The 23033-nt window shown below is 62.6% G+C and overlaps 6 protein-coding genes across 6 annotated transcripts; 3 read left to right on the top strand and 3 right to left on the bottom strand.

Annotated features, from left to right (window-relative positions):
- Positions 1 to 574: 574 nt before the first annotated feature.
- CHLRE_12g489001v5 (uncharacterized protein) lies at positions 575 to 4375 on the bottom strand. Its single transcript, XM_043067886.1, has 7 exons — positions 4113 to 4375; positions 3201 to 3838; positions 3052 to 3091; positions 2850 to 2952; positions 2694 to 2764; positions 1820 to 1970; positions 575 to 1739 (listed from the first exon to the last, which is right to left on the bottom strand). The coding sequence occupies exons 2-7, from the start codon at positions 3803 to 3805 to the stop codon at positions 1006 to 1008; spliced, it is 1704 nt and encodes a 567-aa protein (XP_042918049.1). The 5' UTR covers positions 3806 to 3838; positions 4113 to 4375; the 3' UTR covers positions 575 to 1005.
- A 190-nt stretch (positions 4376 to 4565) lies between these two features.
- CHLRE_12g489000v5 (uncharacterized protein) lies at positions 4566 to 9401 on the top strand. The gene is made up of 3 exons (XM_043067885.1): positions 4566 to 5440; positions 5608 to 8278; positions 8455 to 9401. The coding sequence occupies exons 1-3, from the start codon at positions 5237 to 5239 to the stop codon at positions 8520 to 8522; spliced, it is 2943 nt and encodes a 980-aa protein (XP_042918048.1). The 5' UTR covers positions 4566 to 5236; the 3' UTR covers positions 8523 to 9401.
- A 34-nt stretch (positions 9402 to 9435) lies between these two features.
- Positions 9436 to 13065, bottom strand: CHLRE_12g489050v5 (uncharacterized protein). The gene is made up of 5 exons (XM_001691055.2): positions 12470 to 13065; positions 12100 to 12167; positions 11481 to 11741; positions 11034 to 11105; positions 9436 to 10741 (listed from the first exon to the last, which is right to left on the bottom strand). Exons 1-5 carry the CDS (start codon positions 13026 to 13028, stop codon positions 10562 to 10564), a joined length of 1140 nt encoding a protein of 379 aa, XP_001691107.2. The 5' UTR covers positions 13029 to 13065; the 3' UTR covers positions 9436 to 10561.
- A 100-nt stretch (positions 13066 to 13165) lies between these two features.
- On the top strand, positions 13166 to 14157 carry CHLRE_12g489153v5 (ribosomal protein L31). The gene is made up of 4 exons (XM_001690871.2): positions 13166 to 13209; positions 13277 to 13402; positions 13467 to 13736; positions 14043 to 14157. Exons 1-4 carry the CDS (start codon positions 13195 to 13197, stop codon positions 14121 to 14123), a joined length of 492 nt encoding a protein of 163 aa, XP_001690923.2. The 5' UTR covers positions 13166 to 13194; the 3' UTR covers positions 14124 to 14157.
- Positions 14158 to 14215: 58 nt separating this feature from the next.
- Positions 14216 to 15561, top strand: CHLRE_12g489152v5 (uncharacterized protein). The gene is made up of 2 exons (XM_043067889.1): positions 14216 to 15174; positions 15288 to 15561. The coding sequence occupies exons 1-2, from the start codon at positions 14922 to 14924 to the stop codon at positions 15308 to 15310; spliced, it is 276 nt and encodes a 91-aa protein (XP_042918047.1). The 5' UTR covers positions 14216 to 14921; the 3' UTR covers positions 15311 to 15561.
- A 1269-nt stretch (positions 15562 to 16830) lies between these two features.
- Positions 16831 to 22945, bottom strand: CHLRE_12g489150v5 (uncharacterized protein). The gene is made up of 9 exons (XM_043067888.1): positions 22721 to 22945; positions 22165 to 22375; positions 21904 to 22069; positions 21729 to 21794; positions 20949 to 21581; positions 19899 to 20777; positions 19460 to 19777; positions 19084 to 19296; positions 16831 to 18917 (listed from the first exon to the last, which is right to left on the bottom strand). The coding sequence occupies exons 1-9, from the start codon at positions 22791 to 22793 to the stop codon at positions 18717 to 18719; spliced, it is 2760 nt and encodes a 919-aa protein (XP_042918046.1). The 5' UTR covers positions 22794 to 22945; the 3' UTR covers positions 16831 to 18716.
- Positions 22946 to 23033: the final 88 nt, after the last annotated feature.

Raw genomic sequence — 23033 nt, 5'->3', positions numbered from 1 at the left:
ATACTGTAGGAACTTAGGCTGAGTTCACACGCACTGGCACGTTCTGCGAACATTGTTGAAGCAGGCGTCGACTCCAGTGCCCGCGTGCTGCTGCTCGTGATGGAACATGGCAAGGGGCAGGAAAGCGTAGTCCCGATGTGTGTGGCTCCCACCCGTGCCCACATAAATGCGTAGCAAGAAGGGACAAGGCATTGGTGCGTCGTTCGCGCGCTGTTACTGTACCGACGGTAGCTGGCAGGTTGTGTCGATGTTTTGCTGACGCGCATTCCTCACGCTCCGGGCGCCCGGCCAAGGCGATAGCACCACACAGACTCAATGCGACGCCACACCGCGCGGATAGCATAGCCGATGCGCACCTGCAGGCAGTCGACCGGCGTCCACGGATGAGCTGTGTAGACGAGCACTAGCGTAAGCCCGCGTGCTGCTGCAGGATTGATAAATCGGTCAGTGGACTGTCGTCACCGCGTTTGGGTGTAAACTGTAAGTCCCTACCGTGCATGTTCTGCAACCCGGGACCCTACTTGCAAAGCACTTGCGATGCGGACGGGAGACAGGAGACGCTGACGGGAGACGCTGAGCTCTAGCATTACAAGTGTCGCCTGCTCTACACGTATCGCCTGCATTACAAGTGTCGCCTGCTCTCGCCTACGCCTCGCCTACGCCTTGCCACCGCCATCCCTGATGTTAATAAGGCATCATCTTCAGCATTCCTTGTCTCTCTCACGTCCCTTTACCCAATACCAATACAATCAGCATTCCTTGTCTCTTGCGCTCATGGATTTGGATCTAGTGTTCCCCCACCCTCCCCACCCTCAACTGCCCGCCTTCAACTGCCCGCCCGTCTGCCCCAACTTGCTGGCGGGCGCGTCCGGACTGAGCCCCGGCACAGGATCTATTTTGAAAAACGCCACCATAACCAGGTCACCATAATAACTAAAGTCGCTTTAAGTCACAATAAACGGTCTCTGCATTTCAGTGCGCACGCAGCCTCCACAGTTCGGGCCCTCACTCATACCTGCCCAGTTCGGCTGCTATTACGGAGCTGTAGTTTGCCGCCCTGTTAGCCCGTGGCCGGCGTGGTGACGTGTGCGGCGCAGCAGCCCCACGCTCGCCCACATCACCCCCACTGCTGGCCCCGCCGCGCCCACGGCGCCCTTTGCCCGCAGGCTGCCCTGCCGCGCCCTCCACTGCAGCTGGCTCGCCCGCATCACCCCCACCGCTGGCCCCGCCGCCCCCACGGCGCCCTCCTCTGCTCTTGCCCGCAGGCTGCCCTGCCGCGCCCTCCACTGCAGCTGGCTCGCCCGCATCACCCCCACCGCTGGCCCCGCCGCCCCCACGGCGCCCTCCTCTGCTCTTGCCCGCAGGCCGCCCTGCCGCGCCCTCCACTGCAGCTGGCTCCCCCGCATCACCCCCACCGCTGGCCCCGCCGCCCCCACGGCGCCCTCCTCTGCTCTTGCCCGCAGGCCGCCCTGCCGCGCCCTCCACTGCAGCTGGCTCGCCTGGGCCACGCTCAGGCTCACCAGCCCCGCGCCCGCCCGCACCACCCCCAGCCCCACCCCCGCTGCTGCTTGGACGTGCCTCTACCCTGCCAGCGGACCCCGCCTCCTCCTCGCCCCCCTCCTCCTGCTCAAACCCGCCAGAGGTGTCGCCCGTCTGCTGGGTCCACTCACCCCCCTCAGAGTCCTGCGCATCCTCCTCCTCCAGGTCGTCGTTGCGTTTGCTCTTGGGGCCACGACGGTCTGTGCACGGTGTTTTCCGCCATGTGTTATGCCACGGATGATAAATATGAACACGCACGGGAACTGGTTTAGAAACCTACCCTGCGTCCAAATTCTTGCAGCCTTGGCCGCCGCCTCCATCTTGTTCCTGGACCAGTCCTTGCCCAGGGCGGCATTGATTGCTGGCCACACCTCCTTGTTCTTCAGGCCCGCCGCCCGCTTTTCCTTGTACGTGGCCACCACCTCCGCCGCCTGCAGAATGCCGCGTACAGGAGATGATCGTGTTAATGAGCAGATGCACCTGCCGCACTGCACAGATGCATGCTCCTATAGTGCTAGGGTTATGGTCAAAGGCGCGCGGCGCAATTCCAAGTCCTGCCCCGTCCTGCCCGCCTGCCCAGGTCCGGCGATGGTGGCCGGCCAGCCTCCAACCCGGCCCCGGACCCCCCACCAAGGCGCACACGCAAAAGTCGAAGGTGGCGGATGCGCCTGCAACTCGCACAGATGCATGCTCCTATAGTGCTAGGGATATGGTCAAAGGCGCGCGGCGCAATTCCAAGTCCTGCCCCGTCCCGCCCGCCTGCCCAGGTCCGGCGATGGTGGCCGGCCAGCCTCCAACCCGGCCCCGGACCCCCCACCAAGGCGCACACGCAAAAGTCGAAGGTGGCGGATGCGCCTGCAACTCGCACAGATGCATGCTCCTATAGTGCTAGGGTTATGGTCAAAGGCGCGCGGCGCAATTCCAAGTCCTGCCCCGTCCCGCCCGCCTGCCCAGGTCCGGCGATGGTGGCCGGCCAGCCTCCAACCCGGCCCCGGACCCCCCACCAAGGCGCACACGCAAAAGTCGAAGGTGGCGGATGCGCCTGCAACTCGCACAGATGCATGCTCCTATAGTGCTAGGGATATGGTCAAAGGCGCGCGGCGCAATTCCAAGTCCCACCCCGTCCCGCCCGCCTGCCCATATGTTTGACTCACCTCCGCATCTGTCAGCTGCCTACGGCTCTTGCTGCCAGGCTTGGGCTGCTTGTTCCCGCGCTGCGGCGCCTCTACACCGCGGGAATGAGTGACAAAAGGTGTGAGGAAAAGTAACGGGCAGTGAGCATGAGAGCGTCTTCCTTTTCCATGCCATACCTGTGCCCAGCTCGATGTTGTTGTCCTCATCACTGGCAGCCGTCACTCCGCGTGCAGTTGCCTGCCGCATGTCCCGAGCTCCAGCCGCCTGCATTCCACCCTCCTGTGAAGAGATGCGTTAGCACAAGCGCAACACAGAGGTACACGCTCATTGGCCAGCATGCGTGCACATGCAGACACATGCAAACACATGCAGGCACACCTTCCTCTGCTTGGCCGCTTCTTCACGCTCGGCCACCGCCCTGTAAGTTGTTTGCAGATACATCACCTTTGATTCAACTTGCCAAACGTGCAATATGCCGACATTCGTGTATGCCGGCAAGCAGTCCCTCTGATCCCCCGCCCGCGCACCTCTCGTAGTCCGCCTTGAAGGCGGGGTCGTGATTACACGCCCACTCAACCACGGCCGTGTGGATCGCGACGGTGCCGTGTACGTGCCCACTGGCATAGCACACCAGGGGCAGGCCATCCGGCCACCTGAGGTACGCCCGGGCAGCGTGGCAGGAGCCGCCGCACTTGCAGCCCCCGCCGGAGTACTGCCACGTCTTCCACTCGCCCCGTTCCAGGCGCCCCTTGTTGCAGAGCAAGCTGGAGACCAAGCCCCCTAGACGCAGTGGCAGCTTGGCGCCTGGGCTGGTGCCCTCACCGCTGTCGCCGTCTTCTCCGCCTCCGCCAGCCCCACCACCCTCACCCTCGCCCTCGCCAACCTCCGTGCCTCCACCCTCGCTGTCGCCCTGGCCCTCCCCGCCCTCCCCGCCCTCCCCGTTCACAGCTGCACCACCCTCGCTCTGGTACTCTCGTAGGGCGGAGAGTACGAGCTGCGCACCCCTCCTAGCCCAGAACCGGATGAACTTGTTGGTAGGCAGGGAGGTGATGGGGCTGTCCTCGTCCAGGCTAGCCATGGCAGCCAGCTTGGCCTTGTACTGCGGAAACTTCTTGACTCTGACGCCATGCATGGCTTCCAGGAACTCGACGATTATGTCCTTGACCTGCGTTCAGCACACAAACGGTTGTCGACCTTCCATCACACACACCCCGGGTCTTGCTGTTGGTCGCCCGTGTCTCCCTGTCCCCTCCAGCCTCCCTGCGTCTCCCCATCCCTCCAGCCCGCCCTCCCGGATCGCCCTCTTGTCCACGAACATACCTCTTGACAGTTGCACCAGCCACTGAGGTTCACCTGGAACCTCGCGCCCAGTGTGGGGTACGTGGTCAGGGTGATGCTGCCCGGCGGAAGGCAGGCATCCTCCTCCACCGTGCGCTCACCGCTGATGAAGCGGGTGTGTTGTTCGTCAACCTCCTTGTTAAAAAGTTTAAGCTTCAGACGGCAGTTATGGCTGACGCTGGCGGCAAGCGATTTAGGTGCCTACGCAAAATGTTGCAAGGCGAAGTTCAGGCGCCTTTTCCATACGCATGAATGGGCGCATCATTCAAGAGAAACAACAAGACTTGCCATGACGCTTAGGCCCAGAGCTTGCGGGTCCACATCCGTCGCCGGAAGCGCGGTGTAGTATCCCGGGTAATGTTTTAGGATGCGATTAAGTGTGATCAGCGTATAGAGATGAGGCGTGCAGACTACAGCGCCTGCTCGCGTGTGCAAAGGGCCATGCAGGGGTCTGATGGGGGGCGATGGTGGGCCGGGAGCGCGGGGAACTTCTCTCGCGGCTTCCGGGCATGCATTTTGAGCTATCTGCATGTGGATTTGCAACTTTCGCTATAGTTACGATTTGCGTGGGACCGCCCCATTCACCTAAGAAGCGGGCCTATTGGCCGCCCCACCCGCTGGTAAATTGCGAGTGGGGCGCGCGTCCTAGCTGTCCAAACGCTAGTCATTCCATACTAATTATATCTCGTGTAGGTTGTCCTTGCTGGTATTCCGCCCAAGCCCATAGCCACACAGAACTCGCTGCAGCACGAAAGCGCCTGCGAACAGGCCTGCGAAAGCGCGTCGGCCTTGACTTTGACTGCAAAGTCATTGCAAGTCACTGGTAACCTATAGCTATTGACTTGGATGCAAGGACGTTGTTGAGTTGAACAATTTGTGAGTCAAGCAAGAGGTGTGACCAAGCGCCGATGGGGTAGAAAGTAACCGCAGCGTCTTTAGCGCAGCCCTAAGCGGAAGCCAGTGGCACCGAGCTCAAAGTGATTTCCTTCAGCCTATGAATTCAACGTCTATTCATTGTTTACCTAGCCAAGGACTCGCGCTGACAACAGACGCAACGGGCGCCCTAACTTCGGGCCTCGAAATAGTCTTACGAGTGCTAACAGCTGCATCACAATCGCCATTCATTTAGTTTTTACCTGTGTAGTATGTCTGATGTCAAAATCAGGGTAATAACGCCGCAGCAGCATGTCCCCGAACCTCTGCGAGCACGCACGCTATGAGCGCGATGGCTAGGGGAAAGAGAAAAGACGCTAGCGGGAGTAACGAGGATGAGCATCATCCCGCTGGTCGAAAGCCAGGCAGAACCAGCGCCAAAAAGCAGAAAGGTTTGGAGGACCATGGGACTTCGGAGGAGGACGAGAGGCGCAAACGACGGCTGTTGGCAAATCGCAAAAGCGCCCAGAGGAGCCGAGTGAAACGCCTGGAAGAGGTATGCGTTGCTCCACCTAGCTCGTTTGGGCGGGTTGGGGCTCGGGGGTGTTGCACCGCACTGGCACCAGCCCTTCGGCTGCCAGCCGGTACGTGCCTGATGATGCCTGCAACCGTCATAGCTGACACCCCCTTGTCCCCATGGCCATCTCACGGTCCTGTCACTAGGTGGGCGTGTTGGAGACTCTGTGCGAGGAGCTGTCCAAGGAGGTCGACGAGCTGCGCACTGAGCTTACCACCTGGCGAGCCCGCCAACGAGAACTGCGCTCGGAGCACGGCAAGTTCGTGTCGCGCCTTGCCCTGCACGGAGTTCAAGTGGACGAGGAGCCGGTGCCCGAGGTGCTGGCCGTGCCCGACGTCGTGCTACCCCCCAGGCCGCGTAAGGCGGCAGTGGATGATGAGGGTGAGGAGGAGAGCGGCGACGCCGACTCCGTCGGCGATGATGCGGAGCTGCTGGGCGACGGTTCGGAGCCAGCCGGCGCGGATGAAGACGTGAAGATGGTGACCGAGGCCGGCGCCGAGGGTGACGGCGATGGCGGAGGCGTGGACCTTGACATGGTGGCCGCTGGGACGTTAGGGGTCAAGGCCGAGACACCCAGCCGCACCCACACGGCTGTTGCGCCTTCTCCGCAGCCCGTGCAGCACCCGCCCAGCAGCCAGCCGCACGGGCAGCAGCCAGGGGGTCCCGCTGCGCAGCCCGCGCAGGCGCAGCCGCAAGCACACAATGGCGCCTCCGGGCAGCTGCAGCGGCAGCCTCTGCAGGATGCACAGCAGCGCCGCAACTCGGGTGGATCGGCAGGTGCAGGTGCGGGCGCGGCCGCGGGCGCGGGTGGTGCCTCTTGTGCGGCTATCGGCGCTCGGCACGCCGCACAGGGCGCGGCCTACGGGGCCGCTGCGTCCGGGGTCGCTGGCGTGTTGTTAGAGCCCTGCAGTGTCAGAGGGGCTGCCGGCTCCCACCACGTCGGGCAACTGACAACCTTTGGGAGCAGCAGCGCTGCCGGCGCCGGCCCCACTGCGGCCGCTCTGTATGCGTCTGGTTCGGGCGGCTATGGCCTTAGCCCGGCAGAGCCCCTCGCCGCATCGCCCCTGTCTGGCAGTGCCTTGGCTGCTGCTGCAAGCGGCCCGTCGCAGGCGTCGGCGGCAGCTATGGCGGGCACGGGCGCCGCGCCAACACCTCCCGGCTACAGCACCGGTGAAGGCAGTGGCGGCAGCAGCGTGGCGCAGCCTATGCTGGGCAGGCAGGCTGGTGTCCTCATGTACCCTGAACCGCCTTCATACTACTGCTGCCCGGGCGTACAGCAGGCGCCATTGGGCCCTCAGCAGCAGCAGCAGCAGCAGCAGCAGCAGCAGCAGCAGCAGCAGCAGCAGCAGCAGCAGCAGTCACACCACCAAGCACAGCACCAGCCGCCGCCGCCGCCGCCGCAGAAGCTCACGCCGCACCAAAGCCTGGGCGGTCACCACCACCCGCACCGAGGCCCGCAGCTCGCTCCGCGCCCCAGCGGCCACCACCAGCCTACGCATGCATCGCAGCAGCTGCGGCACCATAACAGCCAGCCGCTGCCGCTCAAAAGCGGCGGCAACTCAGCGGACCTGCAAGGCTTCGCCAGCTTTCCCGCTTGTGCCGTAAGCGGCTATAGCGGTGGGAGCGGTTTGCATCGAGGCCGGTCTGGCATCGCCGCTGCAGCCGCACTGGCTGCCGCGACCGCCTTGGCGTCCGGCCGCATTGGCCCAGCAGAGCTCAAGCGCGTTGCCAGCATCCCCAGCGCTGGAGATGTGGCACCGCACCACCAGCACGGCCTGATGAGCTCGGGGTCTGGCGGCGCCGGCAGTGGGATGCCTGGCCACTCGGCCACCCGGCATCCGGATCCTCCACACGCCTTGGGTGGCGGCGCGGTCGCCTCCGGTGGCCCGAACATGTGTGGACCATCAGCAGCAGTCAGTGGCGGGTGCGGAGGGCTGGCAGCCGCGGCTGCGCCGCTGGAGCCGCACCAGCACTTGCATGGCTCGGCGTCAGTACCGTGGGGCGGCTTCGGGCGTGCCACGTGCGGCGCCCACGCCGGCGGCCCTCACGGCTTGCACCTGCAGCACCACCGTCATAATCTGGTGCCAACCGCTGCAGCCGTTGCATCGCCTGCCGCAGCCGCCGCTGCGGAAGCTGCTGCTGCATCCCAAGGTGTGTTGAGCAACGCCGGCACGGCCAACGGACACAATCTGCAGCCGCTGCTGCTGCCTGCGCATCCCGAAGACCCAGACGCAGCCCTGTGGTCCGACCTCTGTGGCCCGTCCTCCGACCTCCATCGCCGCGCTCCTGCAGCCGGCGGGGCAACTGGTGCGGCTGGCGGGTCAGCCACGCCCATGCAGCTGGATGTTGAATGCGACCCTGCGGGCCCCCTCTTCGGGTTCGGCGGCAGTCGCAGGGGCAGCGTCGACAGCTTGGGAATACTGGGTTGCGGCAGCGCTGGAGGGTCGGACAGCGGTCGCGGCGACGGTGGGGGTCAGTTCCGCGATGTGGCACAGGGCGCAATGAGTATGGGACCGGCCGTCGGTGCCTCTGTTGCTACCGCTGGCGGCGTGGCTATGCGAATGGTTGTTGCCGGCGCCGGCACCGGCGCCGATGCCGCTACAGTCGCGGCCCATGCGGGGCGCCGCATGTCGCTGTCTGGGGGCGAATCGGCTGGCAGTGGCCGCGGCAGCAAGAGGTCGGGCAGCTCAGACTCGGGCCGGAGCCTGACGTATGTGCAACTGACGGAGGGCCTGCGTGGCACACCAAAGGCCACGGCAGCTGTGGTGGCGGCGGCTGGGACTGCCCTCAGCATGGACATCGGAGAGCTGCCTAACGGTGAGTGTAATTGAGTGCAGTACAGAGCAGGGACACGGGAGGCCTTGCTGGTTAGTGCTTTTCCGGTCTCCGCACTGCGATGAGTCCGATGACACGTGGGTGCCCACTGACTGGACCAAGGTGTGCGCCACGCTGACGTCGGCGCCCTCGACCACCTGCATGGCCTGCCAACGCAGATGCGTTGTCGGCGTACCAGGATGGCGATGGCGGACTGCTATTGGACGGCTGGGATTTAGGACTGTAGTTACGGCGGCCAATTAATTCTTGGGACGACCTCAGACAGACTGACGAGCTGTTGGGGGAGAAAACCCTAGCATTGTTTGAGAACCCGGATGCTGCTTTTGCGCCGGAGCTACGTAGCAAGCGATAGCGCTTGTTGGAGTTGTCAGCCCATTAATTCTTCTCACTAGAGGATGGATCTTCAACCGCAAACGCAACTGGCTTTGCCGGACACAGCCTTGCCTGAGACACGTCGCCCAACTGGGAAACACACACGCACCAAGGCTTTCTGCGCCATCCACCAAATTCACTTATTCAGACACACTGGCAGAATGCAATGCAGTCTCACTTATTGACCTAGACCGAGGCAGGCACCAGGGCTTATCATGTTGATGCCAAGATTGCAAGCTTCGGCACAGGACACGACAGGAAGGCAGTGAGAGCCGTGAAGGGGTGGGGTAATGAAGGTAGGGAGTAGTAGTGCGCTCTGTGGTTGCAAGGTGGTGAGCAGTGCTCTGACCTTTTCAAGGTGACAGGGAACAAACGCGCACCCGCAGTAAGGTGTTGATCGTGGTGGTGGCTGCAGCAGTACAGCAGCAGCTGATGTTGTAGGTGTACGCGACGGACCTGGGGAGTTGCGCCTCATGCCCCCGGGCGGTGGCGCACAGGCATTTGCGGCGTCAGCAGAAGCGGTATAATTTAGGTAACGACGTCTCCAATAAGCGTGCACACGCATGCAGCATGTGATCGGTTCGATGCATGTACTGGTGATTTGACCATTATGTGTATTTGTGTTGGGCGGGTATTGAAGCTGCTAGGATACTCGCCTCTTGATGGCTTCGGTTCGCGCACAAATATTGTTTGCACGCGGCAGCCCGTGAATATGCTGTGAAGTGAGAATCCCGTGCGCGTCCACAGTCTGCAGCCGCCTTTGCTTGCAGCCGATTGCTTTACATGACCTTGCTACGTCCACACGGCCTGCAGCAACCAGCCTGGCTCAGATGACGCGCCTGACCACTCACGCCGTGCCCAACGCGCCGCGCCCCATCGCTTGCCGCACATCCCTGCTCGTGTCGCGTTGGCCCACCTCACCTAGACACGGTACATACAGTTCTCAGCCGGCGGACCGGAACGGGAGTGCCGTTCCTGATATCCATCCCTCAGCAGCAGCCGCAACATGTCTTCACGCACAGGCTCAAGCAGCGCTGGCTCTCCCAACACTTGCCCGATTGCTGGACAGCGTCCCTATTCATTCACGCCGAACCTACATCCATATGCCCGAGTAACCAAGTGTTCCACACGCACATAAAGAAACCCAGGAACGCGCGATATGTCACCCTCGCCTTCACTCTCACTCCCAACAAGGAGTCAGGCATTGCCCCCATGTCTAGGCACCTAGTCAAAACTGACCACAACCGATCCCATACCATGCCAGGAGCATATAGCCAACAAGACGTCAAACAGCAGCTCATCTCACCGGCATCCGCTCTACCCGCTCGGCCTATAATGCTGGAACCTTGCACATCCGCCTGACGCTATCTGTCATATGCCCACCTAACATGCGCGGCGCCCTGAATGCATGTCCTGGGGTCCGAGCCAAGGCTTAATGTAAGAGCAAACCGGCATAAGGAAGGCTACAGTTACCGGTGCCCGCTTGAACATTACGCCGGTCCGAGACGTCGTGCCTCCAGGCGCCACGTGCTCTGCTCAACAGCTCGCTGTGGTACGCTAATCATGATGCAGCCTAACAGGGGCATGCTTGATCCCTCCCCATCCCCGGTCCTGACAGTGCTCGCTCCTCGCATCCTGCCAGCATCGCCAAAGCCATGTCGACGCCCAGCCGCCCGCTCGCGCACTGCGGCCCCGAAGGCGCCGGCTCGTAGCCCAGCCTCCAACATGCCCCTGTGCCCCTGCCGCTGCTCCCCCGCCACCGGCCACTGACAGCAGCGTCCACCAGCTCCACCTCCATGCCCCGCCCGGCTGCTCCCGAGCCGAGTGCCGCGCACCCAACAGTACCATGCGCTGCACCGCTGCGCTGCGTCAAGCGCGCCGCGCGAGAGCGCCTCACGCGCCCAGCGGCGCCAGGCCCGCGGTGATGGCCGCCGAGAGGCCGCCCGGGCCGTAGAGCACATTGAGGAAGGGCAGCACGAACACGGAGAAGAAGTAGGTGACGGCGCCGGAGAAAATGTACGAGTCGAAGCGGTCCAGCAGGCCGCCGTGGCCGGGGATGAGGTCGCCCGAGTCCTGGGGAGACCGCAGGGGTTTGGGGAGGGGAGGGATTACAGGATTGCGCAGGCAAAGTAGCGGGTGGAAACGGGGTGAGTTGAGGAGTTGATGAAAAACGATGCCCGTAGCTTTACCGGAACAGGCATCTTGTGCTCAGGGCGGCGGAGGGATTGCCCGCGGCGGTACGGGCCGTTCCGATGGGTGAGGCACGTTGTATAATGTCAAGCCCCAAAATGTGGGTCCTCGCCACCCAGCTCCCAGCCCCCTCTATCCCCCACACCGCTGCACGCCACGCCAGGCCGCTGCCCACCTTCATGCCCGCGTCGCGCTTCATGATGGATTCGATCAAGTCGCCGAACAGGCTGCTGAAGAACACCATGACCTGTGTGTGTCCGTGCAAATGCCAAAGGAGACGCTTGACGGCACGTGGCCTGCATGCAGTTGTGCTAAGCGAGCCTCGGCATCCCAGACGCTGTTAAACAGTCGGCGTTAGGGTACCGCGTGCATGCGCTGCACGTCGACAGCAGTCACCGGTGTAGCCAACAAGCCGCCCCATAGAGCCCGCGCCCTTTGCAACAGCGCTCCCCACCCAGCATATCACAGCAATCCTCATAGCATGCGGCAGAACCGCAGCCGCCCTCCGCATAGCACCCACTTCCCGCATCCCTCAACACAGCTTTCATACTTTCACAGCTTTCCATGCTGGCCCCCGCCCGCGTTCCGCCCCTCCCATGCCCCACCCCGCCGTAGCACTCACCCCGAGCACCACAGCCGCCAACGGCGAGCCCGGCCACCCGAATAGCGCCCACGAGCCCAACGCCGTGGCCACCGCCGCCGCCAGTCCGCCCGCCGCGCCCTCCACCGTCTTCTTGGGGCTGATGTCTGTAAGCTTGGTGCGGCCCAGGCTCTTGCCCACGAAGTAGGCTCCCGTGTCCGCGGCGATGATGACCGCCACGGCCGTGAGCACGGCCACCAGGCCCACCGTGGTGGGCCAGCCAGTGATGCCGGTCAGGAAGGCCTGCGCGCGAGGAGCAGCAGGCGGAGGAGAGAGAACTTGAGGAGATGCGGGCATGAGGGCGGTGGTGCACATCTTGCATTAGGTCGGGATGCTCTGCGTGATCTGCGCGCAGCCCTGGGTAGATGAAAGGCATCCCACGGGGCGCCCCCGGCACCCCAGCGTGGGTGGAGGGAGAAACCCGGGTGGCAGTTCGCAGCGCAGTGCCTGCGGCCACACTGTGCGTGTCTGTGGCCGACACCTTGTCGCGACCAGTGGCCTCGCTGCGACTCCACATGCTGCTCTGAAGGCACCATGTTGCCAAACCCCGCAAATACCAGGCCCTCAGCCCCGGTACACGACCTCCACGCGCCCCACGCACCGCCGCTGGGGTATCGGGCGCCGGCAACGCCAAGTTCCGCAGTTTGAGCCAGAAGCTTGGTAGCCATCCTGAAGTCAAGCCGTTGGGAATGAAGACGGATTACACATTGCACAGGGCCAATCATATGAAGGCGTGACTCAAAGATCCAGGTAGACTGTCCAGGCAGCCGCCAACGCCAGCTTAAGCGGCACAGGAAGCAAAAAGCAAGCGGCACGTGGTAGCAGGTAGCTACACAGACCCCGCTAAGCCGGACCTCCCTAGCGCACGTGATCGGCTAACTCACGGCCATGTACTTAGCCCGAATCTGGGACGTCGGCCCTTGCACCCCAAACACGCGTGGGTTAGCCACACGCACACCCTCCGAACCCACCGCAGTAGAAGAGGCCGAACAAGGACGACGCCAGCTGCGCGAACTTTGGCCGCTTGTTGGCCACCACTTGCAATACCAGCAGCGCGAAGGACGCCACCGCGAGCAGGGTCCCGATCTTGCCGCGGTAGAAGTGGCTGAACACAGTCATGCCCATGCACATGACCGTTGTCGCCACGCTGACTACCCGCGGCGGGGGCGGCATGCCCTTCGACATCTGCTTTGACGTCATGAAGCCAAAGTACTCCCGAGACGCTTGGTACGTCACAAACAGCGCCGTGGCCAGCATGGCGAGGTTCCCATACAAAATGACAACGGCACCGCCCAAGCCGAGAATGAGGCCGAATACAACCCGATTCGCGAATTCTCGAGCTTTCTGCAATCGGGTCTTTTCTGGCGAAGCTGCTGCGGGGTCGGTGGGGGGTACGATGGGCCCACTGCCGACGGCTGCCGCGCTGCTGTCATCGCCTGGCGTCTCCGCAGCAGCTGCACTACTATGTGCGCGTATCGTGGACCCCCGCCAGATCGGACTGGGCGTGGCAAGGGGGTGCTCTGACAGCATTCGCGTGCGAGACGCGGGAGTGCTGACGCGGCGAGAAAGGCGCCCTGGGGCAGGCGTCGAGCTATATGATGTGCATGGTAAGCATGGTTGCCTAATTGTCGCCATTCTGGGCCACTAGTATGAAAACAGAGGCCCTCAGGCCCTGGTGCGTTGTTCTCGCGAAGGAATGCGGGTTTTGGTTGTTATACCATCGTTTACTAGGTAGTCCAAGTAACATAGAATTTTTGTTTTGCTTCGGGGTTGCGCAGGAAAACAGTCCATTGTCGGACCCCCATGCAGCTCTTGTCTCTCCCACTTGGCGCTCGCCGCGCCCCGATGTCTCTCTCTTTCTGATCCTTTATCGCTTGCAAGACACACAGCGGCAAGGTAGGTCAGCAGGACTTTCCGCGAGCGACCCTGAAATAGAAGTCGGCGCTGAAGTTAGGCTCCACCGCGCAGATGGCGAAGGACAAGAGCCGCAGCAAGGAGCAGGTGACTCGTGAGTACACCATTCACCTGTCCAAGCGGCTGCACAAGACCAGCTTCAAGAAGTGCGCCCCCAAGGCGGTGAAGGAGATTCGCAAGTTTGCCTCCAAGGTGATGGGCACGTCCGACGTGCGCCTGGACGTGAAGCTCAACAAGGCTGTGTGGAGCAAGGGCATTAAGAACGTGCCCACCCGCCTGCGCATCGTCATCAGCAGGCGGCGCAACGACGACGAGGACGCCAAGGTGGGCTCCAGCATCAGTATCGAACGACATATGTGGAGCTTGCTGCCCCTGGGTGTTAAAGTGGCGGCGGACAGGCAATTTGGGGGAGTTGCGGACGACTTGGGCAAGGACTGCGGTCGGCGCCGGGGGCGCTGGCTAACAAAAATGTGCAAAGTATTCTTGCCGTTCAGCTGGATATCAAATTGTGGCATGTTTACGTGGGGCCGGCTAGTACCGACGCGCCCAAAACCTGCCGCACCCCGGCGTGCCGCCCGGCCCCGCTGACCTCGACACCCCGTTGGCCCCGTGACGTGTCTGGACCTGCAGGAGGAGATGTACTCGTTCGTGACCGTTGCCGAGGACCAGAGCACCAAGGGCAAGGGCACCGTCGTGGTGCAGGACGCGTAAGCCATACGCCGCAAGTGTGTAACTCTTTCTGTGGACGCTTTCGGCCCTTCCCTGAGCTACTCACCTCGAAGATTGGGGCGCAGGGGATGGGGGATGCAAAAGAGGTTTAGGGGTGGGGGGGCGGGGTGGGGGGAGCACGCGCACGATGCGCTTGCTGCCACAACACGCGGACCGGACTGCCGGCGGCTCTGGTGCCACGCGGAGCAGCAGGGTCGCCTCTTGAAACACGGCAGCCGGAGCAGAGCGCAGACGTGCGGTATGGCTGGCGCCAGCACAGCAAGGCAGTGCAGGCGCGGGGTGGCAGAACGGCGGCTGCAGAGCACAGGGAGGGGCAGCAGTGTTACCGGAGCAACTGAGCAACTGGCAGCAGCTGGACCTGCGGTGCAGTCTGGCAGGGCAGGGCTGCAGCGGCCTGGACCAAAAGCCGCAGTTTGCAGCCGCACAGTTGTCTGGTTCTCCAGCGGCGGCGGTAGCGGCAGCCAGCACTGGCGCTTGCGTGGACCTAGCTGCGACGGTAGCATACGTACCGCCCGTTGCAACTCGCGCGGACGCTATGCAGCACACGGCGGCTTGGCGGCTTGGCTTGTGGCGACTTGGCCCTTGCCGTTGGTAGGCATCTGGGGGCGACGCAGCGCTTAGCTGTGTGGTGGTCGCCAGCGACAGTGGCTGATTGGCACAGTTCAGCAGGCTGGCCACGCCGCCACTTGAGCTGGTGTCAGGCTCGTGCAAGCCACCTGCTACCGCTCCTTGGAGCCCACGCGCGTGGCTCCAGAGCCTACGCGTGCGCGTGCTGCTGGCATGCCAAGGCAGCAGGGACGCGCTGGCGGGATCGCCGACGACACGCACCAGCTATTGCTGGGCTGGGTGCTGCGGACAGTGCGGCACGGGCGATCGGAAGCTGCAAGCACAGGCGCCCCCGCAGCAGCAGTGGCAGCGGCAGCAATGTCAGGCCAGCTTGCAGCAGCAGCAGCAGCAGCAGCTACAATGCCTGCGGCCGCGAACTCTGGTGGCACTCAGTGCTATGGTTCGGCAGCGCGCTCGCAGCTGATGGGTGGGCGGGAGGGACGGGGGCACAATTTCGGCAGCGCGTTAGGGGCGGTCGTCGCCCATCTGGACTGCAGTGCCAGCAGCAAATGGGATACGCAGTATGCTGCGAAAACACAGGTGTGGTGCACCTGTTGTGCTAGTAGGATGGCAGGGGCGTGTTCCTTTTCAGCGGGTACAGTGCATTGGCCCGAAAGCACCAGCAGACAGAGCGCGCGGTGGCCAACAATGGGGACTCCTGTGGCCAGGCTTTATATCAACGCTTTTACGGGGTTTGCACATGAGTAAAGCCCTAGACAGATTGTTGGCAGCAGAGGTTTAGCCCGTGTTTGTAGCCTGACCAAACAGGCAAGGGGGGCTAGTCTGCAATGCGTAAGATCCTACCTAGCTTAGCAACGTCCCAGATAGACGTCAGCAAACAAAGCACGAATGCAACAAAGGGAATCAGCCGGGTGGTGCAGCAGGCTGGCACACATAACACGTACAAGGAAGGAGGTAGGTCCCAGTCTCTCGAACGGTTGAACCTCCCAGCATCACAGTGCCAACCTGCCTAAACACTGTCCCATCGCACTTCCAGCATCACAGCGCTATGGCTCGCCATCTGAGCCAAGAGTACCGACAGGCGTGAGGAGTGCACCCGGCGGGTGGGTGGGTGCGATGGGGGGCCAGATTGGCGTAGTCCTGTAGTGTTCAGCGTATTCCCAGGCATGAGGAGTGCACCCGGCGGGTGGGTGGGTGTGCGATGGGACAGGGTTAAGGCAGGTTGGCGAGGTCCCGTAGGGTGCAGCTGACGTCCATACCCCAAGCGGGTGGGTGGGTGGGGGTGGGGGAGGGGGGGGGATCGGGCGTGGGGGTCGGGGGACGGGGGGAGAAGTCGATCAGCACGGCATCTCAGCACCGCGCCGCTTAACCCAGCACGTTTCCCATTCTGGCCCTCTTACGCTTGTGAAACGCCAGTGGTATTGGTCGGCCGGCCATAGGCTGTCTTTGGGTTTGCGCTCTGCGGTGGTGGTGCGCGATGGGGCAGTGTTAAGGCAGGTTGGTGAAGTCCCGAAGGGTGCAGCTGATTCCCAGACCCTAGCAGATGGCAAACAATTTCCAACGGCAGGGCAGGAGTGCGCGGCTGGTCGAACGCCGGAGTTACTGCACCGACAAGTTGCTGGCTGGCTGGAAGTTTGCTGACGCGCATTCCTCACGCTCCGGGCGCCCGGCCAGGTGTAGTACCACACAGACACACTGCAACGCCACACTCGCGATGCAGAGCCGCAACGCTACCTGCAGGTATGAACGTGCCTTCGTGATGCGTTGCCTGTCTCCTGGCCGTCCCTTGCCTCCGCCTTCCTTTCTCCTACCTGCCATGTAATCTGGCTGTAAGAAGTGGGGGGCGCACGGGCTGCGGTTCCGTGGGGACTGGAGACGTCGGGGCGAGGACACTCAGGACTCCGTCGGATCCGCTTTGCTCGACTCACTCTGCACCAGTGCACCCTGCTCTGCACCTCCCTTGTAGTCAGTTCAAGCTGCTGTTCCGCTGCTCGCATTGCTACACCCGGGTGTTGTGCGTTTCGTTCTACGTACGCAGTAACCTCCCTCCTTTCGCGTGTGTCAAACCGTGCCATTGCTGCACGTCTCTGCATTCCGGTGGCACAGGCCACAGGGCCATTGTACACTCATTGTTGTTAAATCGTCAGTGGTGTGGGTACCACGTGTGGGTACCCACTCATGCGACACAGGGGTGACCCATTTCGAAGGTCTACGCCTTGGATGCCTAAGCAGTTCGTCTCGTTATGCATGTAAGATGCCCCTGGCCGGCCGGACAATGACGGTCCGCTCGCGACGGTGGGCATTTGCAACCACACACACGTGACCACACAGTGCATCGAATTCCCAAGGCCTTGACCGTCCACTCCTTGCAACCGTACGCTAACGCTTCAATTATAATCACTGGATACCGCTACTCAGGCAGAGCATGACCATGCTCGTGAACGACTCTCGCTTGCTGTGTTAGTTGCGGATTGAGTTCCTCGGGAGTTCCCTCATAGCGGCGGCCAGCCATGCTCCTGTTCGTTCAGGGCTCGCCACCACCGGGTTCATGATGCATTTCTTATTCCTTGACATAACGGCAGCTCCGTAAGTGCTCCCTAACCTGCCAAGCCATCAACACTCCCTAGCCGAGTCATGCTAGGCGCGTTGCCGAATTCTCCACCAATTCCGTACATCACCAGGAAAAGAGCCGGCTATCCCTGGCTTCATTAATATTCGCAGCGCACTGCACTGAGTGTGCGTGCCAAAGTGAAAATGACCTCCATATGATGCACAGCCGCCATTCGCGGTTATCACCCGCGCTATTACCATGCAGGCGCCTTACGTCACGAGGCCGACCCCAGGCGCTTCTTCACACACAACCGCCGGCGCCAAAGCTTTCTTTCCGTCCAAGTCTGTTCCAGCCCAGATTAGGCAGTGTCATATGGGTTCGTTTTTATACCGCGAGCTCCACCGCCCAGTACAGCCCAAACACACGGTTTAGCTGTGCACCTATAGCCTTCCGCACGCAGCAGCCGCTGTAAGCGCACCCGTTGCTGCATGCCCAGCCCTTCCCCCTTCGCCCGCACAGCCTCGCATACATATGTAGAAATCCGTATAGGTAATCCTGGCGCAACCACTCGCAAGAAATTGAGACCCATTTGTTCCACCTCCATGCTTTCCTTACTAGCTAAAGCCTTGGCTTTGCGCCTTCAGATGCCATGCTCTTAGTGGCCGTCCGGCACCCAGCATCGGACGACCACATGTGCAACATGAACACTTGGCGTCATGATGGGCAATACCGCAATAAAAATTGATGCCCAGCCGACTAGGAAAGTGGCTCTCCCTCTCAAGGGAAAGGCGGGCTGCGCCCACGCCACGTTGGTGCACATGTCTGAGGCCGAAGGTTTCGAAACTACCTCATCTCCCGGACATAGCCGGGGTCGAGGACGGACACACGCATGCACGGATGGTGGTCCTGGGGGGCTTTGCCGCGCCTGAATCGCTTCGTCGGGGGCCTCAGCCCGACAAGAGCATACGCAGGAGCGGCAATGGACATGTGCGACACACCACCGTGACTACATGTGAGTTGCGAGTTCCCAGTCTGTAAAAGCCTACTGGGCTCACACACGCACAACCTTCCTGTTCACTGCGGTGTAACGCATTGTTCATGACACCCACCGGATAACAAGCTATTTCCGCATGCCACACAGAAAGATGGATACTGATGCAGGACACATCCAAAATACAAAAACAGGACTCTCGCCATGGCATACCCCAAATCAGCAAGTAGACACCCCCGAGCCCAAAGAATACGTCGCCCCCATGCAAAAACCCAACTCATCCCCCCTTCTGGCGCCAATAACGCGTACAATGCCACCGCCGTCGAAACTGTGCCCATGCGCGATACGATTTAAGCCAATGCCTATGCCTGCTTCAAGCCGGCCCGCGTCCCTCGGGGGCCTCATGTACACACGCGCGCCTGGCGTCTGCTGCTATCATACATCAGATACGCAGGTGCTGGCGCGCTCACATAAAGCCGCCAGGTGTCATGGCGAAGGGCGGCTGCGGCGGCACGTCACCCGCCTCCAGGCCGCGCAGGCGGGTGTAGTTGGTGGCGAACACCTTACGCTTGTCCACGCGCTTGCAGCGGTACACGTCCAGCAGGTGCGTGGCGCCGGCGTAGTCGCGAATCCACGTGTCCACACGCCGCTCGTGCAGGTCATCAATCTGCATGATGAAGCAAGCAGGCACGAATGATGATGCGGTTCAAAGCATGCGCGCGGCACTGGAAGGGCGCGCCAGGCGCGGCTGCCTGCAACAGAACACGCGTGTTCGCAGTCTGAACACACCCACGACCACCGCCACCGCTGCGTAACGGCGGCTGCCCTCATACCTTGATGATGGCGTGCACCAGGCCCATGGCATCCGCGCGCGGGTGCGTGGGCCCCACCTTGCAGGTGAGCACCAGGCAGCCGGGCTGGCTCATGCTGAAGCGGCAGATGAAGGTGCCGGCGGGCTCGTTGACCAGCGCGTTGATGGTGCCGGCGCGGTCCATGTCGAAGCCGCTAATCACCACCGGGTCCTCCATGTTCCACACGCTCGCCACCTGCATCCGAGACGTCAGCGTCAGCGCCCGATGAGGTGCGAACGTTCGCACACGCCGCATTTGGGGCGCCGCACTGCGCCGGCACGGCAACCCCCTGCCGGCAGCCCAGCCGCATCCCACCATCATGCAGCATCCACCCCGCAGCAAGCAAGTGCGTCTTTACCTGCTGCAGCGTGCCCACGATGTTGCGGAACTGAGCGCAGAACTCGTCCCATTGCTGCTGCGAGATGGTGTCGTGCTCGCGCATGGACTCTGACGGGAAGCCCGCCTGGCTGAGCAGCGCCTGCATGTCCATGTGGGTCAGCTTGCGGTGCAGGCCAGTGGACTCGTACACGTCGTTGATGAAGTCGCGCATGGCCATGCGGCTGTGTGGCGCCGGCAGCAGCATGTCCACGTCGCTGCTGGTCAGGCCGGCAAAGGCGGTGTAAGGCGGCAGGTCGGACTGCTGCACCGGCTGGAAGCGGCAGTTCTCCTCCTCCTTCTGCGGGTGAAACAGGCAATCTCTTTTGGTGAAACAGTTACACCCGACAATTGGCAAGGCTTGCGACGGAACGAAGTACTAAAGCACAACAAGTCACTTCGTCGCAGCCGCAGTGACGCACCGGCCCCTGGTCGCGCTTGCGGGTGGCGGCCATGGCACCGTCCATGCCTAAGCCCGCGGTGCTGCTCTGCGGCGGCGGCAGCGAGCCGTTCGCCGCCATGTAGAATTCGGCTGTGGGGCCGAGGCCGTTGCCAGCGCCTGAGCCGGGCGCGCCTTGAACCAGGCCGTTGGCCAGGCCCTGTTGCTGCTGCTGTTGCTGCGCAGCCGCCAAAACCATGCGCTGCTGCTGCAGCTGGTAGGAGACATCCTGCTGCGCCGCGCCGTAGGCCTGCTGCTGCTGCTGCTTCAAAGCGTTCATTTGCTGCAGCATCTGCTGCTGCTGGCCCGGCGCTGTCTGCAGCTGGCTGGTGGCGTACTGCGCCATGCCCACTTCGTGCAGCGCGAGACCAGTGGCCTTCGCCTCACCACTGGCGCTGCCGCTGCCCTCGCCGCTGCCGTCGCCTGCGCTGCCTGCGCTGTGGGACCCGCCGTTCAGCCTAGACACAGACAGCCCGCCGCCGCCCCCTGCCACCGCCGGCAGCGCACTCTGTGGACCCACGCCTGGCAGCCCGCCCAGCGCGCTGCCGAGCGGGCCGTTGGTGCGGAGCGCCAGCGATTTGCTCATATCGCTGTGCATGCCGCCGTTGTTGTTGTTATTGTTGTTGTTGTGGTTGTTGTTGCTGTTGTTGCCGGCGTGGTCGAAGTGCGACAGCAGCTTGAAGTCAATGTTAAGCTTCTTGCAGGCCTTCTCGCGCTGCTCAGCGCGGCAGATGCCGATAGTGGGCACGTTGAAGGCGACGTAGATGAGGTCGTCCAGGCCGGCGATGTTGATGGTGAAGACCATGAACACCTTGTTCATGCGGGTGGGCTTCAGGAACTCCAGGTTGGTGAACTCGTAGTCCTGCGAGGGCGGTGGGTGCAGCAGGCGGGAAAACAGTTGTGAGACAGTGAGGAAGCGAGAGCGCGACACCGTAACCGGAGAGCCGTACTCATGCCAACACACTTCAGGAAGGGAGAGAGCACTGTACAGGAAGAGGGCAAGAGGGCACGAACCCATCCACCGCGTACAAACCTGGAAGGAGATGAAGCCGCGCGACTCGGCGTTGGCCGCCTGCGCAGCGCCGTTGCCCGGCACCGTGCTGGCACGGCGGTCCACACCACCCACATCCTGTTGCGCCGCCCGCTGCGCCTGCAGCGTTGCCTGCAGTGCTGCCGCCTGGGCCGCCGCCTGCTGCTCTGCCGCCAGGGCTGCCTGCTGCTGCGCCTGCAGCGCGCGCATGTGGTTCACCAGCTTGCCGCTGCCAGTCTCCGAGCCCACACCGTCCACGCCGCCCCCGGTGCCGGGGTTGCTCAGCGGCCCGGCGTTGATAAGGCTCTCCATTACGGCCTCCAGCGAGTCACGGCCGGCGCCGGCGCTGCCCAACGGCGCGCTGGACGCCAGCGTCACCACCGGGTCGGGCCGGTCGCCGCCGAACAGGTTGGACATGTTGCGGCCGCCGCCCGGCGCGCCCGGCGCGCCGGAGAGGCTTGGTGAATCCACCATACCGTACGAATCAGCCAGCGCCTGCGCCCGGCCGGCCATGCCCACCGGCCCCATCGCGCCGTTGAAGGAGCTGCTGCTGGGCTCGGGCTTCACTAAGGGAAGCGGCGGCGCCATTGGCATCGGCTGCTGCTGGTACTTCTTCATCTCCTGGGCAAACCCGTGCTGCGTGACAGGGGCGGGCAGAGGCGGGGCAGCAAGCGTAATGTAGGGATGGTGAGCTGCGAGGCAACCAGCCAACATCTCTCCAGGCCAGGATGTGCGGGCAGACAGTTTGTCTTTCAGTGTAGGTTCCGTCGTGCGCAGCCTCACCGGCCGGGCGTTGGGCTCCCACGTGTGGCGAATGCAGGATAGGCCCTTAAGCTCCGTGCCGGACCTCTGCGTAACATAGATTACCAGACCAATAAGCCAGCGTTAGGCTACCAGACATGTTTACTACGAAGTCCGTGTCACATCCAACTAGCAAGGGCATGTATGGTGGCATTACCTGCTGCCCCTTGTCGTCGAGGTTCGGGTCCTCCTCGGGCGGGACCCAAGTGCCGATGTGCTCCTTGTCCTGCTGTGTCAGGACGTGCGCCCGCAGCGTCAACGGCAGCGAAAAGGGTCCGCGGTGCTTCGCTTCGACGCGGACTTTGAAGCATGGGAAAAGGCGCCTGCGCAAAGAGGCGGCGGGTGTGTCAGTCGGGCGTGTAAGAGTGTCGATCGCGCGCGGGCAGCACACGAGGCCGGTGGGCGCCGGCCAGCTTACCTGTCCTGCTTGACGGGCAGGGCAAACTCGGCGGGCGCCTCAATAATGCGCAGCGAGATTGTCTCGGGTAGGCTGCCAGGCGCATAAAAGGCGTGCAGGTCCTGGCCGTTTTCCGCCATGGTGCGCCTGCACATCTCAGCCTCCCATGCGCCTGGCATAGCCTCCTCCGCCTGCCCATAGCGGACGTAGGATGTCTGATACCGTTCAACACCTGCAATATGCCAAAGTAGAGTCACATCGACGCGTAAGGTTCGCGAGTACACATGTCCCCGGCTCGCGACCAGAACGTAAACTACACGCCGCTATGACCACGCAGTGTTTGCTCGTTCAATCTAACGCGGTTGCACGTGCGGTTGCACTGGTGCCTGCGGCGCCAATAGCGGCATTTCGCTGGGCCTTTAAGCGGAGGGCTGGCCTTCCAGCTGGGTTGGCCCGGTTTTGCGCTGAGCAGCCGACCACAGCAGCAACATGTATGAGGCTGTTGCGACAAGAACTGAGCACGGCCCCTTTGACCGCTTGCCAAGGGACCGCCGACCCCTCAGAGATGCAAACGTACCAGGGAAAGGCTCGCGTTTAGCCGCGAGGTCCGGGTAGTCCGCAGAGAACCATGGAGGAGCGCTCCCTCCCATTTTCGCGCTCTTTCAGCAAATTGTTCAGAGCGAAAGTTCGCAGTGTTGTGTTGAGGCGGAACTGGCGATGTCTATGGCCTAGAAGTACAGGCTCTGTGTCATCCAGTCCTCGGTACTGTGCAAATGAATAGTACGCGCAGGCTCGGCAACGAGAGGGCCCCTTGGCGCGATTTTGGCGAGTTCGCAGTCGCGAATGGGGCGCGCCCAGAGACCATGTGGCGCGCCCTTCCGAAACACATG

Source organism: Chlamydomonas reinhardtii, chromosome 12, assembly GCF_000002595.2.
Source record: "Chlamydomonas reinhardtii strain CC-503 cw92 mt+ chromosome 12, whole genome shotgun sequence".
In the NCBI taxonomy this organism is placed as follows: domain Eukaryota; kingdom Viridiplantae; phylum Chlorophyta; class Chlorophyceae; order Chlamydomonadales; family Chlamydomonadaceae; genus Chlamydomonas; species Chlamydomonas reinhardtii.
Note: the sequence above shows the minus strand (reverse complement) of the source record. Positions and strands in the feature narration are given on the sequence as shown.

Bases quoted from the DNA above. Each gene is read 5' to 3' on its own strand.
- CHLRE_12g489152v5 (XM_043067889.1), top strand. From the start codon at position 14,922: ATGCCAAGGCAGCAGGGACGCGCTGGCGGGATCGCCGACGACACGCAC. The intron at 15,175-15,287 runs GTGGGCGGGAGG...GCGAAAACACAG, and splicing joins AGCGCGCTCGCAGCTGATGG to GTGTGGTGCACCTGTTGTGC.
- CHLRE_12g489001v5 (XM_043067886.1), bottom strand. From the start codon at position 3,805: ATGCATGGCGTCAGAGTCAAGAAGTTTCCGCAGTACAAGGCCAAGCTG. The intron at 2,765-2,849 runs GTATGGCATGGA...CCCGCGGTGTAG, and splicing joins CAACATCGAGCTGGGCACAG to AGGCGCCGCAGCGCGGGAAC. The intron at 1,740-1,819 runs GTAGGTTTCTAA...CACCGTGCACAG, and splicing joins TGCAAGAATTTGGACGCAGG to ACCGTCGTGGCCCCAAGAGC.
- CHLRE_12g489150v5 (XM_043067888.1), bottom strand. From the start codon at position 22,793: ATGGGAGGGAGCGCTCCTCCATGGTTCTCTGCGGACTACCCGGACCTC. The intron at 19,297-19,459 runs GTAAAGACGCAC...TCTCGGATGCAG, and splicing joins TCGTGGGCACGCTGCAGCAG to GTGGCGAGCGTGTGGAACAT. The intron at 18,918-19,083 runs GTATGAGGGCAG...TTCATCATGCAG, and splicing joins TGGTGCACGCCATCATCAAG to ATTGATGACCTGCACGAGCG.
- CHLRE_12g489153v5 (XM_001690871.2), top strand. The intron at 13,403-13,466 runs GCAGGACTTTCC...TCCACCGCGCAG, and splicing joins CACAGCGGCAAGGTAGGTCA to ATGGCGAAGGACAAGAGCCG. The intron at 13,737-14,042 runs GTGGGCTCCAGC...CTGGACCTGCAG, and splicing joins ACGACGACGAGGACGCCAAG to GAGGAGATGTACTCGTTCGT.
- CHLRE_12g489000v5 (XM_043067885.1), top strand. From the start codon at position 5,237: ATGGCTAGGGGAAAGAGAAAAGACGCTAGCGGGAGTAACGAGGATGAG. The intron at 5,441-5,607 runs GTATGCGTTGCT...TCCTGTCACTAG, and splicing joins GAGTGAAACGCCTGGAAGAG to GTGGGCGTGTTGGAGACTCT. The intron at 8,279-8,454 runs GTGAGTGTAATT...CTGCCAACGCAG, and splicing joins CATCGGAGAGCTGCCTAACG to ATGCGTTGTCGGCGTACCAG.
- CHLRE_12g489050v5 (XM_001691055.2), bottom strand. From the start codon at position 13,028: ATGCTGTCAGAGCACCCCCTTGCCACGCCCAGTCCGATCTGGCGGGGG. The intron at 12,168-12,469 runs GTGGGTTCGGAG...GCTTGACTTCAG, and splicing joins GTTCGGCCTCTTCTACTGCG to GATGGCTACCAAGCTTCTGG. The intron at 11,106-11,480 runs GTGAGTGCTACG...GGACACACACAG, and splicing joins TGGCGGCTGTGGTGCTCGGG to GTCATGGTGTTCTTCAGCAG.